General features: G+C 42.8%; 1 protein-coding gene across 1 annotated transcript; it reads right to left on the bottom strand.

Moving 5' to 3' along the window:
• Positions 1-7774: 7774 nt before the first annotated feature.
• On the bottom strand, positions 7775-19975 carry LOC120045580 (histidine protein methyltransferase 1 homolog). The gene is made up of 2 exons (XM_038990482.1): positions 19801-19975; positions 7775-9482 (listed from the first exon to the last, which is right to left on the bottom strand). Exons 1-2 carry the CDS (start codon positions 19900-19902, stop codon positions 8451-8453), a joined length of 1134 nt encoding a protein of 377 aa, XP_038846410.1. The 5' UTR covers positions 19903-19975; the 3' UTR covers positions 7775-8450.
• Positions 19976-20003: the final 28 nt, after the last annotated feature.

The raw sequence follows: 20003 nt of genomic DNA, 5'->3' as shown, positions 1-20003 counted from the left end.
GAAATCCATAGATTAGGGCCTAATACATTTATTTCAATTGACTGATTTCCTTATATGAACTGTAACTCAGTAAAAGTTTGGAAATTGTCGCATGTTGCATTTTTATTTTTGTTCAGTGTACATTTTTATTATGAGTACTTTGTTTTTGTTTGTTGTTTATTTCAGTGAAGTGAGATCCCTGTAGGGATGAAGACAACCCCAACCTGAACCTTAACTACTTCTACCCATACACATCACCTTGACCTATATCTTCACATGACTTCTACCAAGCTATGTATCCCATTGCCATCACCCCACTGATGCAGTGGCGCAACAACTACAGTCACGACCTTCAATCTTTCCCTACCCGAGCATCAATTCACCTTAAACCTGGTCTCCAGGAGTATGAGGAAACCCCAGGGACCTGATCCCAGGGCGTTCCACCACTATCATCAACCTTACCACCTGCCCTGGTGTAACCGTAGACTTACAGTGAGCTCCAAAAGTATTATTTTGGGCTCTGTACTCCAGCACTTTGGATTTAAAATTATACAGTGACTGTGAGGTTAAGGTGCAGACTGTCATCTTTAATTTGAGGGTATTTTCATCCATATCGGGTGAACCGTTTAGAAATTACAGCACTTTTTGTACATCGTCCCCCCATTTTAGGAGACCAAAAGTATTGGGACAAATTCACTTAAAATAAACGTTCGACATCCAAACTCCAGATACTATATGTTTAATACAAAGCAGCCAAATGCTACTTATTTGTTCATTTTCTCCATCTCATTATTTTATTTATACATAGCTACCTCAGGCTACTTCAATGTTGGAGTCATTCAGGTCTGGTGTTTTCATTTGGCTACCATGTACTACTATAATTTATCAAGGTGTTCTGTAACATTAGCAAGTTTGCATAAGAAGAGAGGGGATTACTTGTTTTACTGTTTGCTTTGCCACTCCTTATATAAACTCCTGTCATTTGCCTCTTAGTTCTTACTGTATAACCCCGCCATGCATTTAAACCCTATCTCTCCTACATAACCCACTGTCGTTCTAACCTTTGTCTTTCATATATGTCACCTATGATTGATCTCTCTTACTGTATAACCCTCTGTCATATACTGTATTAAATCCAGTCGAATCTCTCATATCTCATCACTCCTCACATTAGACTGTCCATCAGCATAGAAATATAAGTACTAGAATGGACATTCCCATTGAAGACACTAACTGGTAACTCTTCCATGAAACAGGCTCTGGGTCTGAGTCACCTTTCCCAGTTGAGAGATAACACATAGTTGTGGCCAGGGTGTGTTGGTTGGGAATACGCCATCTTATTACTCTAGTTTAGAATGTTCCCTGAACTGTAAAAATGTACAGTAAAATCTATGTGCTTGAGCACACACCCTGTTTCTCTATAAATAAGTGTCACTGATGATTTTACTATACATGAATGTTTGACTGTCAATATTAATCCAATCTGTAGTGTAAATAAACATTCATTATGATGAGATTGTAAAGATGAATGAGAAAGTGTATTTTCTGAAGACACATTTATTAATTTACATGATGTGTACATACAAAATACATGCCCCAATTACAGACATTAGCAGTTTATTACTTAACAAAGCTGAATTGTAATGTGCTGACTACATGTAATCTACAGAAGGACACAATCATTATTTTATTTGAAACCACAAGTTTGCCATGGAAAGTCAGAGAATCCATATTCCTCATATAGAAGTATAGGTGCTGTCTTGTTATGCTGATAAGCAGTGCCTTGCCAGAAGAACTGAGCCCATAGATGACATCTCCAGTAGCCATCATCTATGGAATTCAGTTCTCAGGGCACAACACCTCTCATTCTCCTCCCACATTGTCTTCCTGAGCTTCTCTTTCACTCTCTAGGCTTTAGCACCTTTTAAATCCATTCAAATGGCTGCTGTAACACCTGGCTCAAAATGGTATTTGTTTTCGTTCAAAGTCAATCTGTGACACTTTAGTATGATATTTTACGTTACTTTAGGTTACATTATGAATGGAATAACAGTGTACAATATCGTACGAATTATAAGACATATAGTTCCATACGTCTTACTGAGTACTACAATAGCATATGAATTGGATGATTCATTTATCATACATTTTGGAGGACGTATAGTATTATACGTCTTTCTCTAAGGCCAGGTTGCTTGTTGCGCACTCATAACAACAAAGGAGAATGACAAATTAGGGGAAGAATATATGTTGGCGGTTAGGGGAACTAACTACAAAGGTTATGATCATTTACGTAGCAGGTTATGTGAATTGGGTTAAGTTTAGAATAAGGGTTAGCTAAAATGCTATAATTATCCCAGAGGCGACTCGAACACAGTACCTTTGGATTGCTAGACGGTCCAGGATTATACCCACCCGGATTGCTAGACGGTCACGGATTATGCCCACCCCTACTCCCGACCAACCTCCCTATTTCGTTTCTGTCTAAAGTAACTAGACCATTAGTAGGTATCATACATCTTGGAGGTGCTCAGAAAAATGTCACGTATGTTTTGTATGGCTCTGAGGCCAGGCTGGTTGTGCGAGGTTTGCACTTTTGGGACTATTCAACCAGACCCATCAGGCAAGTTCAATCAAGTGTACCTCTCTACCATGTTGAAACATCTTTTAAAACCTCAGTAAACGGAACTGGTCTGACTCCTATTTAGAACGAAACCTCTGTACAGCTGAGTGATTAAAGGCAGTGAAACGACGAGGTTGGGCAATCTTTATTTCTATAAAAAGTCACTAAAATGGATGTGAGAAGATGGTGATAGAAGATATCAGCACCTCTTCCTCCTAAGAGTAAAATGCTATTTGGTTGGGCATATTCCATCTTCATCTTAGACTGAACGATGAGCCAGTTTGTTAGAGGGGTATGCAGTTCCTGATCCTAGATCTGTGCTTAAGGGTTACTCCTACTCTTAACCTTGCCAAAAGATGTTTAAAGGATCCATCTGCAGCAGCCAAGATTCCTGAGCATTTCACAACTTCTGTGATGGAAGTTGGCGGGGAGGAAAGGGAATCTTCTGTGGTGGGGTGATGCAAGGCCTGATTCAGATTGCAATGCGAGATACTGTACAGCAGTGGTCAGCCACAAACAAGCACACACACACTACCAGCCACAGCACTGGTCAAGCCGAGACATGACTCGTTACATAAAACAGTTCCACAGAAACAAGGGGAGTATTCAGGAAGGTGAAACGTTCAGATAAAAATAAATAGTTGATTCACTACATGAAAGACAATCATACTGTATATGTACACAATACATATCTATCTTAACGTTCTGTAACGTAGAACCCTGGACAAGCCCCAGCAGTGTGATACAAACACACAATACTTATTTTATGTTGCTCAGTATATCTTTAAATCCACAACAATAGATATGGTTTGCCACTCATCGTCATCTGAACAATTTATGTTGCAGGAATATAACCCATTCAAATGACTAGAGTCAATATTGACAGTGTGAGTACAGTTCGAGGAATCTTCAGTGTTATCCCTGGGTGGTTTACAGTGCATTCCTGAGTGGACATACGCACACACAAACAAACAAGTACCACACGCACACAGAAAGTTGTGAGGAAGAACACACCTTAATATATGCTCAGGAAACTGCAGTCTTCCCGTCAATTAGTTGAACTGAACAACAACCGGTTGAACTGCCTGGAACTAAACTGGAATAACCTTGCCTGAGACCTGGAGTCTTGTGTTAGCTCCAGGTCTTGTGTTGTTGACTAGGAACTATTGTTATTCAAAAATATCAATGAGAAGATATGAATCACACACATATGGAGTAGACTAAAGCGGGGACAGATCTGGCTACCAGGCAAAGTCTGAACACAGTCTCTAATCTTTAATCAACCTCTAGCATATGTAACCCAGACAGATACGGTTCAATGGCCCCTCATAGATCAGATACTCTAACTCCACACAGCCCTTGTAGCCTTTGGGTTTCTGCCATGTTGCTTACATCCATCCAATTCTCACAGAACGTTGAAAGGCCAACAAGTGTACAAGGGTTTAGTGGTTAATTTCAGACTAGGCGATTTACACTACTTTGTGTGATACATCATGTCGAAGAGTAACAGCTCCACATAATCTCTTATTCCAATACAGAAATTATACTCACACAGATTAAGACATTTGTTACTCAAATACTTACATCAGACTACATACATTGTCCCATTGCTTCATCGTGTCTTTCCCAGAAACAATGTTTTGGCTAATTAAAAAACGAAACTCACAATAGTGACCTGGCCCTCACGCAACAAATAGCGGTATCTTCCATTTTGGCATCTGATATGTCCATTTAAAACACCATTGAGGATATTCTGTTTCATTCTGAAATCCTACTGGAGTTGAGGCCAGCCTCCACATTTCTCCCTCCACCATCCTCCACTGATATCCACCTGTACTGTCCAGCAAGGTCCCACTGTTCCCTGTCCTAGTCACACCACACTGTCTGACATTGAGTTGAGACTCGCTTAAATACCACTCCCCTCCACACTAGTCTCCCCCTCCTTGTTATTCTAGCTTTCTCTCTGTATGACAAGCAAGGCAGTCACTTCCCAGCAAGGAAACAGTGGGAGTGAGGCTCACGCCCCCACACACAGTGATTCAACATAGCTGCTTCTGAGGAACTCCATCAGACCAGCCCTGCCCTCCCTCTCTCCCTCACTTCCCATCAGAAAACCCGGGGAGAGGCTAGGGGTTGCTTAATAGTCTATAGTCACTTCCTCTGCTTGTCTTCTCTTTTCTCTCACCTTCAACTCTCTCTTATTTCTCTTTTCTGATCTAAAAACATTGGCAAAAAAATTAAGCTGAATTCCTGAGAGGAATTGTGTTGTCACGTCCTCTCCAGTCAGATGAAGAGGAGACAAGGGTAGGAGAGGAGGAACCTGTGTTAGAGTATTGATATGAAACCCTAGTCTGGTGGAGGAAACAGGAATTCCCCTCAACCTCAGAACAGCTGCTGAGTGTAGGTGACAAGGCACAGGAAAACATGCATTGGTTGGTTTCTGTGTGTTTGAGTGAAAAGGAAGTGGATATTTTATGCAGTCACTTGTTGCCCTTTTTAACAAAGAGGCATGCTTCAAGAGTTGGTGGAATACAATTAGGTTTCCACAAAACCACAAATATTTTTTTCTCTCATATATGTCAATTAGGTTATTGCGTCATTGATTCCGATTAGTGCGTGTGGAGAAGGGAGTCAACTTGACCAATCTAGACAAGCTTGAAGCCTAAAAAATAACATTGACTCCACTGTTAGGTCTACACTATGTGCATGATTAAACTGATAATTAGCCTAGCGGTTAGAGAGGCAAGCCAGCAACTGGAGGGTTGCCAGTTCGAATCCTGGGTCTGATGGGACAAATCTGGAGGGAAGTGAGCTGGCAATCGGAGGGTTGCTGGCGTTAAATCCTAGATGACAATTCCTGCTGTTGAGCCCTTGAGCACTTAACCCCCCCACAACAGCAGCTCCCAGCCCCCACCCTCCACACCTTTCCAAAACCTGTATACAGTGCCTTCAGAAAGTATTCACACCTCTTGACTTTTTCCACATTTGTGTTACAGTCTGAATTTAAAATAGATTAAACTGAGATGTTTTTGTCATTGGCTAACACACTTTCCCCATAATTTCAATGTTTTTAGAAATTTTTAAAAATTAATTAAAAAGGAAAAGCTGAAATGTCTTGAGTCAATAATTATTCAACCCCTTTGTTATGGCAAGACTAAATACTTTTAGGAGTACAAATTTGCTTAAAAAGTCAAATAATAAGTTGCATGAGTGCAATAAGTGTTTAACATGATTTTTGAATGATTACCTCATCGCCGTACCCCACACATACAATGGTCTCTCAGTCGAGCAGTGAATTTCAAACAGATCTGTGTCATAAAAGCTATTCACCTCACCCAGTATTGTAATCAAAACTTACCAGAAGGCATGTAGTTCATGCTTCAGTGTAGTAGTGTGGGCTCAATAGCATCTCATTAGTGTGCAAGATCTTGAGAATCAGCTGTACATGTGATGGAAGAATGCACTGTGCATACAGAGGGTTGCAATTCCATTGAATTGGGGATAGTTTAACCAAAATATGCCACAAGACCTAGAATTGCCTTATGTGTATCCCACAAAAAAGGTTCACTGTTATAACTTTTTTGATGGATTTAAGGAAAATTCCCAGGCTTAACTTCACATGGAAAATTTCCATACATTTCCTGGAAAGTTTCTGACCCTTTGCAACCCTAACGGCAAGACCTGAAAACGGTTGTCTAGCAATGATCAACAACTTATTTGACAGAACTTGAAGAATTTGAAAAGAATAAATGGGCAAATGTTGTACAATCCAGGTGTGGAAAGCTCTTATTAAGAGACTTACCTAGAAAATACTCACAGCTATAATCACTGCCATAGCTGTTTCTACAAAGTTTGATTTAATTTTCAATACATTTCTAAAAGCATGTTTTCACTTTGTCATTATGGGATAGTGTGTAAATGGGTGAAAAGAATACACATTTAATCAATTTTGAATTCAGGCTGTAACAACAAAATTAGGAATAAGTAAAGTGGTATGAATACTTTCTGAAGGCACTGTATGTGTATCTTTCTGAGGTGGAAACAGGGGAAGTCAAATTTCAGTTGGAATTGACCAATAAAGTCATCTTAATCTTATTGGATGAAACAGGGCACTCGAGTTGTGCAAGTGTCAATGACTGGAACAGATTAGTCATACACAGAGATGAATGCGAAACACAGAACATAGATGAAAGTGTACACAAACTATCAGTAAGTGGAAGATGACGTACGATAACCGTAAAACCCACGTTATCCTTCTTCCTCATCATGTTACATTGACACCAACACAGGTGTAACCCGCTTAGGTGGTGCTGCCCTGTTTATTATTCTTCCTAGGAAATCCCCCCTTCTCTCCCACTGGTTTTACTGTGCATTATCCTCCCTTCTCTCAGTCTGTGTTACAGTATTTCTACAAGCTTTAGATTTCCATGATAAAGCTAAAAGGGAATTCCACTCTAGCTATACCACTCTGTCACCATGCTGGACTTCTCTTCCTCAACATAATCTACCCTGGTTTGTTCCTACTCATAGGTTTACCGTAATAAGTTAAGTGAATATTTTACATTAAAAAAGTGTCAATCATGATTTGTGACACTTTACTATATTTATTCGATGACACATCCAATATGGTCACCCTTCTAGAAAATTGCCACAAGACATTTTGATATGCGTCTATCTTTGATAACATTAGATTGTAACATGACATTGCCAAGTCTTTAAAGTGTATACAAAATAATATTGATGGGGAACAAAATGTGAAAAGGTGAACTAGGAGACAGAAACCACAAAAAGCCCCACTGCAGAATAGATATGCTACACTACAGTGACGCCGGACTCCACTTTCAGACCTCGTCCTTGGGCAGATGGGATAAGTCGCAATTTACATTTTGCAGCGGACTTCAGGAACAAGTCTAGCTTTCATGGTGCTATTTGAACACTTTGGGAATCACCTGCAAAGGTCACTGAGCCCATTTCCTTTCCTCCTCCTTACCCCCTATAAAGACCTTCATTTCCTTTCCACTTTTCTCCTGCACTAGCCCTATTCTAAATAAATAAATATAGAAAGTGAGAGAGGTATGTGAACAAAGGGTAAAGTTGACATGAAACGGTATCTTCTTTAGGGTAGTATATTGTGCCTACTTCAACTACCACTTATGACCCCACAATCAAAAATTAATACAAACTCAGCTTTTCTTTATAGTGTATTTCACAAACATACACATAACAAATGGAAACTGAGTTGAAGACATTTTCACGTTAACATTAAGTACTGTACAGAAACTTCTACAGTATGTAGAACACAAGAAGCAATGTCCTGTTAAAAACCGACCTGCACCAAATACACTTGCCAAAATACTTTGAAATACTTGAGGTATGCTTGATATTGGCCTAGTTTGCACACTACAATGGAAACAATGGAATAGTGCCACAGTAATGGAATATCTGCTCATCTCCTCTATCAGACTTCTGCCTCTTTCCCTCCATCAGTGCAGCTATCCTGTTGTCCTCTTCAACTGGCGAATATTCAAACTCCTCCATCTGCCATCTTTTCGTGAAGCACATCTCCAGTATTTGACATACAAGGTTTTACCACCAAGAAAAAAATAAAAAAGCCAGACTGACATACCTACAGTAAGTCTTAAATATTCTATATGTCTTTTCATTATCTGTCAAACATACGGTCATTTTAATTATGTGCAAGTCCTGTTTCTTTGTCACAATTGACACCCGGGTGATCTTTATAGGAAAACGTTTATTTGAAACTGATTGAAGTTAGCACACCGTAGGTAGCATAGAAGTTCCAGGTGCATTGAGTAGAAATTAATTTGAAACTACACAAAGTAAAAAGTCAAGACTTGATTGTTGTTTTGAAGTGCATGGCCACAACATGTCTCTGTAGCCCCTGGTCCACGTCCCACAGTTTCTCCATATCAAACACTCCCTTGTCCTCTATAAACTGTTCAAATAGGTGCAGCCCACCCCCCACCCCAAAGTAGTGGGCCTTGGTGGCCAGGTAGACCACTCCCCTCGGGGCCAACAGTCTGTGGAGGGTGTCGTGAAGAGCTGAGTAGTACGCCGTGTTGTAGATGGTCTCTGAGGTGAAGATGATGTCATATTTAGGGAACAGGTCTTCCTTGAGGACCAGCGCTAGGAACGTTGTCCAGTCGCCCGAGAAGAAACGACAGCAGGTCAGCTTCGTATGCTGGGATGGGTCCAGGGCTTGCCTCTTGGGCGACGGGCTGCCATCCTCTCCCTCTTTTTTCTGTTCATTCTTCTTCTCCTCATCGGACTTCGCCTCTTCATCCTTTTTCATCTTTTCCTCTTCTATAATTGTCTCATCGTCCTCCTCCTGCAGCCCCCGTTTCTTTCCCTTCCTCCCCTTCACTTCTTCCTCCTCCTCTCCTTCCACCTGACAGTTGAGCAGTGCGTTAGGCAGTGTGAGCTGTTCTATAACAGTACTATTATAGTCCTGGAAATGGACCTGACTTGCTCCGCGCTTTAGCGCCAGTAGGCCCAGCAGTCCAGCACCACAGCCCAAATCCAGAACCATCTTCCCACCGAACGTCTCCCCCTCCCTCTCTAGCAGCTCCAGGAGGTCATAGGTACACTCCCACACCTTCAACCCTCCCTCGTACACCCCGGAGATGAGGTCCGAGCTCTGGGCGGCGGTCCGCGACAGGATCCTCTCGTTGTCATCTCGCTCGCTGGCCGTCCGCTCGAACACAGACTCATTCAGGAAGTGGAGGGGTGGAAGCGTTCCTATGGTAACAGTCTCAGAGACAGCATCGTTGAGGAGAAAGTGGGGATCTGCAGGGGGGTGGTGTTCAACAGCTGCTTTGACAGTTTCTGCTGGAGTGGTGGTGTTGTTGTTGCCGGGCACCTGTTGATTACACACAGGTAAAAGATGCCCATTGTCATGTACAATGCAAAGTACAATCTGCATGCATACACAAGTGTTGTAACTGTCTTGTCTCCTGGTAGTCAACTACATACACATGAATAGAACAGACATAGTGGGAAGAAAAATTATGTGAACCCTTTAGAATGACCTGGATTTCTGCATAAAATTGGTCATAACAAGTTATCTGATCTTCATCTAAGTTAAAACGATAGATAAAACACAGTCTGCTTAAACTAACACACAAACAATTATGTTTCATGTCTTCATTGAACACACTGTGTAAACATTCACAGTGCAGGTTGGAAAAAGTATGTGAACCCTTGGATTTAAGAACAGGTTGACCCTCCTTTGGCAGCAATAACCTGAACCAAATGTTTTCTGTAGTTTTCTGGATCAGACCTGCACAACGGTCAGGAGGGATTTTGGACCATTCCTCTTTACAAAACTGTTTCAGTTCAGCAATATTCTTGGGATATCTGGTGTGAACCACTCTCTTGAGGTCATGCCAATCGGGTTGAGGTCAGGACTAACTGGGCCACTACAGAAGGCGTATTTTCTTCTGTTCAAGCCATTCTGTTGTTGATTTACTTCTGTCTTTTGGGTTGTTGTCCAGTTGCATAACCTAACTTCTGTTGAGCTTCAATTGGCAGACAGATAAAGACATTTTGCAGGAGAATGTTAGGCTAAACTGCGATGATAGCAAGTTGTCCAGGCCCCGAGGCAGCAAAGCAGCCCCAAACCATGATGCTCAATTTGTCTTACCCTGTACTGAATTTGAGATACTTCTGTAATCCTTTCCAGATTTATGCAAGGCAACCATTCTTAATCTTAGGTATTCTGAGATCTCTGTTGTTCAAGGGATGGTTCACACCAGGCAATGCTTCTTGTGAATAGCACTCAAATTTGTGAGTGTTTCTTTGGGGGGCAGGGCAGCTCTAACCAACAACTCCAATCTCATCTCCTTGATTGGACTCCAGGTTAGCCGACTCCTGACGCCAATTAGCTTTTGGAAAAGTCAATTAGCCTAGGGGTTCACATACTTTTTCCAACCTACACTGTGAATGTTTAAATGTTGTATTCAATATAGACAAGAAATACAATAATTTGTGTGTTATTAGTTTAAGCACAGTTTGTCTATTGTTGTGATTTAGATGAAGATCAGGTAAAATTTTATGTCAAATTTATGCAGAAATCCAGGTAAATCCAAAGGGTTCACATACTTTTTCTTGCCACTGTAGAAGCATCCTAATGCTTACACACAAGCAAAGATGCCTAATGTCATGAATAACACGGACTCCCTCTTGTGGTTGGCTACACACTGTCCCAGTATCTGTGTGTTAGAGATGTTGATGAAATGACGCATCTCATCTCAAACACCCAGGAAGCTCTGCAATCATTGTCAAATAATGTTTGTTACTCACCAAATAAGGCAGGTCGCTGTGCAACTATCTTCATCTACTACCGTTAGGGCTGATATATACTTCCCAAAAAAACAAGTTCTAAATAAACATGTACAAGCAACCGAAAAACTGTGTCTTTGGCACCTCCAATGTATTGAGCTGTTGCAGACTTTCGACCTGTGCGGGGCAGTAATGCAGGTGCCGAAGAGGCATTTTTTTCAGTTGCTTGTACATTTTTATTTAGACCTTTTTGGGAAGTACATAACGAAAGTTCATATTAGCGCAACTCAATTTTTTTGGGAAGTACATCGCCAAACTCCATATTTGGTGAACAACAAACGAATTTTGACATAACACTTGCAGAGCTGTCTAATGGGAGTTTGAATAAGAAAACCAATAAAAAATAAATAATAAAAAAACATTGGCCGAGACGATATCAGGCTTTTATTGGCCTTTTCTAGTCTATCGGCTTTGCCAATATTCCCGCTAAATAGCAAAGCTGCTGCTATGCTAGCCGCCACTCACGCCTGAGCCACGAGCACTGCACAATGCCGTGGAATGCCTAGCTGGGGAAAAAAAAAAATCAGCAGCAGCAAGCTAGCTCATTTTCCAACAGAAATAGAAATGAATGGATTTGGATAAATTGACAGTGACCAAAATTTAACTTCTGTTGCAAATATTAGTTTAGTTAATTCACTAATAATAAGGCTTGCGTCGACGTGCCCGGACATGCATGCAATAAGCAAGCTAGCTAAGCAGATATCCTAATCATTGCCAACAGTTCACATAGCTAACTAATCCTTTCATCTGTGTATGTGTGGTGTTAGCTAGCTATATATTTATCCTATCCGTAAATTGACAGCTGATTGTAAACACCTATATAAAAAAGGTTGGCAATAGGTTTAGCTAGAGTGGCTTCACACCCCTTGACGTTTTCCACACTGTTGTGTTACAAAGTTTGTTTAAAATGGATGTCTTTTTTTTGTCAACGATATACACAAAATACTCTGTCAAAGTGGGAGAAAAATTTGAACATTTGTAAAAATTAAAATAAAGAATATATCTTGATTAGCTAAGTATTTAACCCTAAGTCAATCCATGTTAGTCAACTTTGAAAGCAATTACAGCTGTGAGTCTTTCTGCCTAAGTCTCTCAGAGCTTCCGCACCTGGATTGTGCAACATTTGCCCATTATTCTTTAAACTCTGTCAAATTGGTTGTTGATCACTTCTAGGTCTTGCCATAGATGTACGTCAAAGCTAACTTTATCACTAAGGAACATTCAGTCTTCTTGATAAGCAACTCCAGTGTAGATTTGGCCTTGTGTTTTAGGTTATTATCCTACTGAAAGGTAAATTCATCTCCCAGTGCCTGTTGGAAAGCAGACTGAACCAGGTTTTCCTCTAGGATTTTGCTTAACTGCATTCAGTTTATATTTTATCCAGAAAAACTCCCCAGTCCTTAACGATTACAAGTATACCTACAACACGATGCAGCCACCACTATGCCTGAAAATATGGAGAGTGGTACTCCGTATTGTTTTGTATTGGATTTGCCCAGCTGATTCAAATTATAAACTCATCAAAAGGCTTTGATGATTTGAGTCAGGTGTGTAGTGCTAGGGCAAAAACAAAAAAGGTGCACCCCTCTCCTATTACAGCCATTAAACTAACTGTTTTAAAAAGTCACCATTGGCCTCATGGTGAAATCCCTGAGCGGTTTACTTCCTCTCCAGCAACTGAATTAGGAAGGACTCCTGTATCTTTTAGGTGACTGTATGGATACACCATCCAAAGTGTAATTAATAACTGCACCATGCGCAAAGGGATATTCTGTGTCTGCTTTTTTACACGTCTACCAATAGCTGCCCTTCTTTGTGAGGCATTGGAAACCCTCCCTGGTCTTCGTGGTTGAATCTGTGTATGAAATTCACTGCTCGACAGAGACCCTACAGATAATTTGTATGTGTGGGGTACAGAGATGAGGTAGTCATTCAAAAACCATGTTAAACACCATTATTGCACACAGAGTGATTCCATGCAACTTATGCGGCTTGTTAAGCAATATTTACTCCAGAATTTATTTAGGCTTGCCATAACAAAGGGGTTGAATACTTAATGACAAGACATTTCAACTTTTCATTTTAAATCATCTGGAAACATTTATAAAAACATAATTCCACTTTGACATTATGGGGTATTGTGTGCAGGCCAGTGACCCAAAAACGTGAAATTCTATCTATTTTAAATTCAGGCTGTAACAACAAAATGTGGAGAAAATCAAGAGATTTTTTTGAATTTCTGAAGGCACTGTACCTAATAATCTTCCTGCATGTTTATGGACCAAGAAAGCTGTGGAGAATGCACGTTCTCACTTCTCAAACTATGGGCAGATTTGAGTCAGACTGAACGTGCATTGTCGTTTCATATATTTTTTCCTACCCTCACTCTCCATGTTACATATTATACACATTTATGGCTTGATAGAAAATGTCATCGCCATTGAGTTAGTTCTCATAGTAGCAGTAAACAGCACCAAGTGATATGAGCGATGAAGAGATGAGAAGTGAAAGGGAGCGTAGCTACCGCCTCGCTCTTTCCAATTATAGCAGCAGGCTCAAGTTACAACTTCTTGACAGATAGCTGAACTAGCCAATCGAGTCACTTCAAATTTCATCCTGGCAGCTGTGTTTTTTAGAGATGCGTCCTGACAGCTGAAAAATAATTTCTCTACAAATCATGACGTCACATTGGAACCATTTGCATTGGATACGTGTTCTTCTAACTCAGCAAAAAAATAAACGTCCCCTTTTCAGGACCCGGTCTTTCAAAGATAATTCGTAAAAATCCAAATAACTTCACAGATCTTCATTGTAAAGGGTTTAAACACTGTTTCCCATGCCTGCTCAATGAACCATAAACAATTAAATGAACATGCACCTGTGGAACGGTCAATAAGACACTAACAGCTTACAGACGGTACATCTGAACATCACACTTGCGAGATAGGTACAGGATGGCAACAACTGCATCTACAACTACAATCCCTCCATCAGTGCTCAGACTGTCCGCAATAGGCTGAGAGAGGCTGGACTGAGGGCTTGTAGGCCTGTTGTAAGGCAGGTCCTCACCAGACATCACCAGCAACAACGTCGCCTATGGGCACAAACCCACCGTCGCTGGACCAGACAGGACTGGCAAAAAGTGATCTTCACTGACGAGAAAAGTGCTCTTCACTGACCCCTGGTTTTGTCTCACCAGGGGTGATGGTCAGATTCGCGTTTATCGTCGAAGGAATGAACATTACACCGAGGCCTGTACTCTGGAGCGGGATCGATTTGGAGGTGGAGGGTCCGTCATTGCAGGCTCATCCTGACATGACAATGCCACCAGCCATACTGCTCGTTCTGTGCATGATTTTCTGCAAGACATGAATGTCAATGTTCTGCCATGGCCAGCGAAGAGCCCGGATCGCAATCCCATTGAGCACGTCTGGGACCTGTTGGATCGGAGGGTGAGAACTAGGGCCATTCCCCCCAGAAATGTCTGGAAACTTGCAGGTGCCTTGGTGGAAGAGTGGGGTAACATCTCACAGCAAGAACTGGCACATCTGGTGCAGTCCATGAGGAGATGCATTGCAGTACTTAATGTAGCTGGTGGCCACACCAGATACTGACTGTTACTTTTGATTTTGCCCCCCTTTATTCAGGGACACATTATTCCATTGGTTAGTCACATGTCTGTGGAACTTGTTCAGTTTATGTCTCAGTTGTTAGGTTTATATTCTTAAACTAACAGCAGCGACCTATATGATGTCCTTCCATACAGGCGTGACATGCCGAGTGATGCTTCTATGCAAATGCTGTTGATCAGTAGGCTAATTAAGTCCCAAATGAAAGGCAAACAGATTGTCATCTGCAGCACCATGGATTCCACTGATGAGCCAAAACAAGCTCAATAACTCAATGCATGCACACTCCTACTGAATATGCATTCACCTGTATTGTGATTAGGCCTATGACATCTTAATTTACCCAGTTCATCAAGAGATTTACCATTCAAATACAATTATTACCATTATGTAATTATTTTTGATTAAATGTGATAATGCATTAATGAAAAATCGTGACGTGTCTTTGAGCAAGGCACATAACCCTAATTGCTTCTGTAAATCGCTCTGGATAAGTGTGTCTGCTAAATGATTAAAATGTAAATCAATGCACACATGGCTGTCTCTGGGAAATATCATCAACATTTTCAAATTTAATGATGTTGAATATTGGTAGACCGTCATTGTAAATAAGAATTTGTTCTTAATTAACCGACTTCCCTAGTTAAATAAAAGGTTACATAAAAAAATGTTGACCACCAAAAATCTCAATCGTCTCACAAAAAATCCATATCGGACATGTCTGGTTTAAATCTGAGTTTCCTGGGCATTAGAGATGAGACCCGTCATATTCATCGTCGACAAGGTTAAATAAAAAATAAAAATCTCTAAAGGGCTATCCACACCAAGGACAATAACTATCATGAAAGTACGGTTGATATTTTTTGCTTTATGAGGGGGTGATGCAGGATCCTCAGCACCCCTACTTCCTGTAACTATGCGATCAACAGCTACTTATTAATAGGCCAACAGCATGCAGTAGGATGCGTTGATCAGTTGATTTACAGGTATACTGCAGAACAATAAACGACCCACTGGTGTGGATGCTCGCCAACGTTTAGACTGAAATAAAGAGTTTCAGGTTGGATATTCGCGCTTTCAAACCACTTTAGCCACGAACTCCAAATAAGTGTCATGTTGGAAAAATTGCACACAACATTGTACAGGTCCTATTTTCACGATTTGGACCTTAATTTGCTTTGCAAAGCTAATAAACATGTGAGCAGCATTTTGTATTCCTAGTTGAATTAGTTAGTGAGCGTAAACAAGCTTTTTTTACATTTGAATTTCAATAGCTCCTTGGTCATGTGACCTACTGACTTCAAACAAGGTTCAGAATGTACAATCAGTGGGCCTACACATTGCACACCCTTTAGTTTGTCCATTTTAATCTCATGCAATTTTACATTAATTTGTCTGCTCTGCCTTCCTCTGTCCCCCATTGACCTGGTGACCTCTAGGCCTACACTCCCTGCCTGCCTTCTCCCTGGGCCTGAGAGTGTATAGCTTACTCCCTGGAACTACAGACCTACTCTCCCTACCCGGTCAACACCCCTCTCCACTGGCCTTAGAGTATAGCTTACTCCCTGGAATTACTAAAACGTCTATAGTCTCGCTGTCAGGATCCACGTGGACCTGATAACCCTTAACAGGCTCTGGGCACATGGTAATCCGCCCGCTTTTATTCGCTCAGAAAATAAGCCCCCAACCCAACCTCCACAGCCTGAGTGCTGCCCCCAGCCCGATTCCAGCCACCCCTGAGTGCCCCCGCCTTGGGGGAGGCCTCCTCGTGCACCTGGTAACCTTTTGACTTCCACAGCGAGGCCCAACCTGACGTACAGTCCCACCAGAGGATGGGCCCGGGCGGATGGGCGCCCACCACCTAGCCCCCTACCTATCCAGAGCCCAATGTAAATGTCTTATGCCTTCTACCCGCCTGCCTGGGCTCTCTCACACTCCATGTCTGGCCTCTGGCCCTTCTCCGTGGACCTGTAACCCATAAGTAAAGCAGGAGGATGGTGGAGGAAGATGCCTTCCGTCCCCAACAAAAGCTTGGATCAAGGGCTGACTTTCAATAGCTCGCAGCGAGTGAGCTGCTCTGCTACGTACGAAACTCTGACCCTGAATTAGATCGTCTACAAGTGACTTAGCACCAGGTTCCCCACAAACATGCGGTGCGCATCAGGAGAGGGGCAGCAACTCTTCCGGTCGCACCCCAACCCCGTCACGAACGGCTCTACTCACCTGCCAAAAGAGGCAGGCTATCCCGGGCCAAACAAAGAGCCGTGGAGCTACGGTATTGTTACGTTTAGGGGGGGTTCTGACTTAGAGGCGTTCAGTCATAATCTCACAGATGGTAGCTTCGCACCATTGGCTCCTCAGCCAAGCAAATACACCAAATGTCTGAACCTGCGGTTCATCTCGTGCTGAGCAGGATTGCTATTGCAACACATCATCAGTAGGGTAAAACTAACCTGTCTCACGACGGTCCAAACCCAGCTCACGTTCCCTATTAGTGGGTGAACAATCCAACGCTTCACAATGATAGGAAGAGACACCCCACTTTCACGGTCTGTATTCATACTGAAAATCAAGATCAAGCGAGCTTTTGCCCTTCTGCTCCACGGGAAGTTTCTGTCCTCCCTAAGCTCGCCTTAGGACACCTGCGTTACTGTTTGACAGGTGCCCCGCCCCAGTAAAACTCCCCACCTGCCACTGTCCCTGGGTCGCACCCAGCGCGAGCACCCGGGTCTTGCATCCCCGGGTAAATGAAAAAACGATAAGAATAGTGGCATTTCACCGGCGGCCGAGGCCTCCCACATTCTACACCTTATGTTTCTTCACAGTGCCAGAGTCAAGATCAACAAGGACTTCTTTCCCCGCTGATTCAGTCAAGCCCGTTCCCTTGGCTGTGGTTTCGCTAGATAGTAGGTAGGGACAGTGAGAATCTCATCCATCCATTCATGCGCGTCCCTAACTGGATGACAAGGCATTTGGCTACCTCAAGACTCTTAATAATGTCCCACCGTTTACCCCCGCTTCATCTAATTTCCTCACTTTGACATGAGGGAGTCACAGCCACCCCGAAGGTGGTTTGAGTGCAGCTGCAAAGGGAAGCATGCTACGGTCAGATATCATCAAATTGACATCCATTCGAATTACGCCCAGTGGCATCAGAGGCTTTTCTGTCTTACAAACTGGACATCAGTTGCCGCTACTAACTTTCAGTGGCCTTTAACTTGGTTTTTACACCCAATCGACATCAAGTGCCAGCGCAATACTTATAGGCTTGAGAACCAAATACCCCTCTCAGTATCTAGCGGCACCATCGACCGGGTGTCGGATGAAGCAACAGAAAATAATCCTCCCCTTTCAATCATTTGCTTGCCTAGTCAGCCCTCCAGGATAGAGCCATAGGAACCACTTTTACCAGCGCTTCATCAATATTCCTCACTTTGACATGAGTGGGTCACAGTCACTCCAAGGGTGATTTGAGTGCGACAGGTGGGTACACTCCTTTGAATTTCATCAAGTTGACATTCAGTGATCTGTGCCCAGTGGGAACCTAGGCTTCTGCCGTCCGTTTTATGGTTCCGCTGGCAAATCAATGGGCGTGGATGGTACTACCCACATCAGATGTAGGCCTCCCTCCCCAGACAAGCTGGAGATACCTCTCCCCACTTCGTAGGGCATGAGCCAGATCCATGCAATGCCCCATCACTGCGGGGCCAATGGGTTTTGTCTCTGCCTCAAGTTTAGTGAGCGTAGAGGAGACCTCCCCAACTACAATGTGTGGTGCCGGCGAGCACCGTAGCTGGGGTGATCCGCGAGAAGGGCCCGGCAGGCGTTCGAGTTGCCGCCGCCAACCACCGGACCCAAACCCCCACCGGTCCACCTTCGGCCCGCCAATGGACACCACCCCGACGAAACCCCACACGCAGCCCCTGGCGAGTCCATGCAAGAGAGACCGCGAGATGGACCGCACAACAAACTTCCAACGGTGGTGAGAGGAGGGCAACGGAGCGACCGCTCCCCAGGCCACGGCTCGAGCCCAGCCCCGCCCTCGCACCCCAGCCTGACCGACCCAGCCCCTAGAGCCAATCCTTATCCCGAAGTTAAGGATCTTTTTTGCCAACTTCCCTTACCTACATTGTTATAACATGCCAGAGGCTGTTCACCTTGGACACCTGCTGCGGATATGGGTACGACGCGAGAATTACACCCACTCCCCCGGATTTTCAAGGACCAGGGAGAGCTCACCGGACACCGCAACGCTTTCCAGGGCTTGGCCCCCTCTCTCAGGGCGAACCCATTCCAGGGCACCCTGCCCTTCACAAAGAAAACAGGACTCTCCCCAGGGCTCCCGCCAGCTTCGCCGGGATCGGTCGCGTTACCATACTGGATGCCTTGCGGCTCCCGTCTCCGCCAGTCTGTGGACATTCTGAAAGTCATTAACATTAACAAGGAGCTATTGACATTTGAAAGTTTACAAAATTAATGTAAAAACGTGAGATAAATGGACAAACTAAAGGGTGTGCAATATAGAGGGGTAGTTAGTGGACATTATGAACCTTGTTGGAGGTCAGTAGGTCACATGACCAAGGAGCTATTAAAATTATTAACATTGAAAAACCATGTAAAATTGTGAGATGAAAATGGACAAACTAAAGGGTGTGCAACATGTAGGCCCACTGAGTGTACATTCTGAACCTTGTTTGAAGTCAGGTCACATGACATAGGAGCTATTTAATTTTTTTAATTTAAGTGTGTCTATGCATCGGGTTAGCTAGAACCAGTTTTGAAAGTTTTAGGAGTAATGGTTAAAGAGCTATTGAAATTAGAAAAATGTAATTTGTCACTATGTTGACGGTCCCTAAATGCTGTTGGTGGACGTAAGGAAAACTACAGGCGAATATCTGTCGAATATCCAACCTGAATCTGTCTTTACCTCGGGCGTTTATAGTTATGTTGCTCTAATTTATTATTATAGTTATCATACTTGGTGTGGATGGCCCTTAACGCAGATACAGGGGCAGCTGCACACCATCCCTTTTAAACAAGAATATAAAGCCAGGGTTACTTCTACTTCATAAATAAATTATATTCAGTTCCATTTAATTAACGTAGCAGGAATTCTGCTCTAGGTAACAGCCCAAAAAGCCTGGGGAATTCTTTGGGACCTCATAACTAAGGTTGTACTGGCTCGAGCTAGCTAGCTCTGTTACTCACAGGTTTGACTGCATAATCCTGCTTTCCAGTTTGTGGTTTACTTTCTTCACCTTGTTGCCCCTTTGTCGTTAACTGCACGTCGAAATTGAAACTGAACGACATAGTACTAACGAAGCAGTGTATTTAACTAGTATAGCTATAAAAGGCAGGGAATCAATTCAGCAACCTACATCAACTACACGCGGACTGGAAGGAAAAGGAGT

Source organism: Salvelinus namaycush, chromosome 4 (assembly GCF_016432855.1).
Source record: "Salvelinus namaycush isolate Seneca chromosome 4, SaNama_1.0, whole genome shotgun sequence".
In the NCBI taxonomy this organism is placed as follows: Eukaryota; Metazoa; Chordata; class Actinopteri; order Salmoniformes; family Salmonidae; genus Salvelinus; species Salvelinus namaycush.
Note: the sequence above shows the minus strand (reverse complement) of the source record. Positions and strands in the feature narration are given on the sequence as shown.

What these genes read in the sequence shown, in the direction of transcription:
- LOC120045580 (XM_038990482.1), bottom strand. Translation starts at nt 19,902, where the DNA reads ATGTCGTTCAGTTTCAATTTCGACGTGCAGTTAACGACAAAGGGGCAA. An exon ending in AGGATTATGCAGTCAAACCT is followed by an intron (nt 9,483 to 19,800) that starts GTGAGTAACAGA and finishes TGTAATCAACAG; the next exon opens with GTGCCCGGCAACAACAACAC.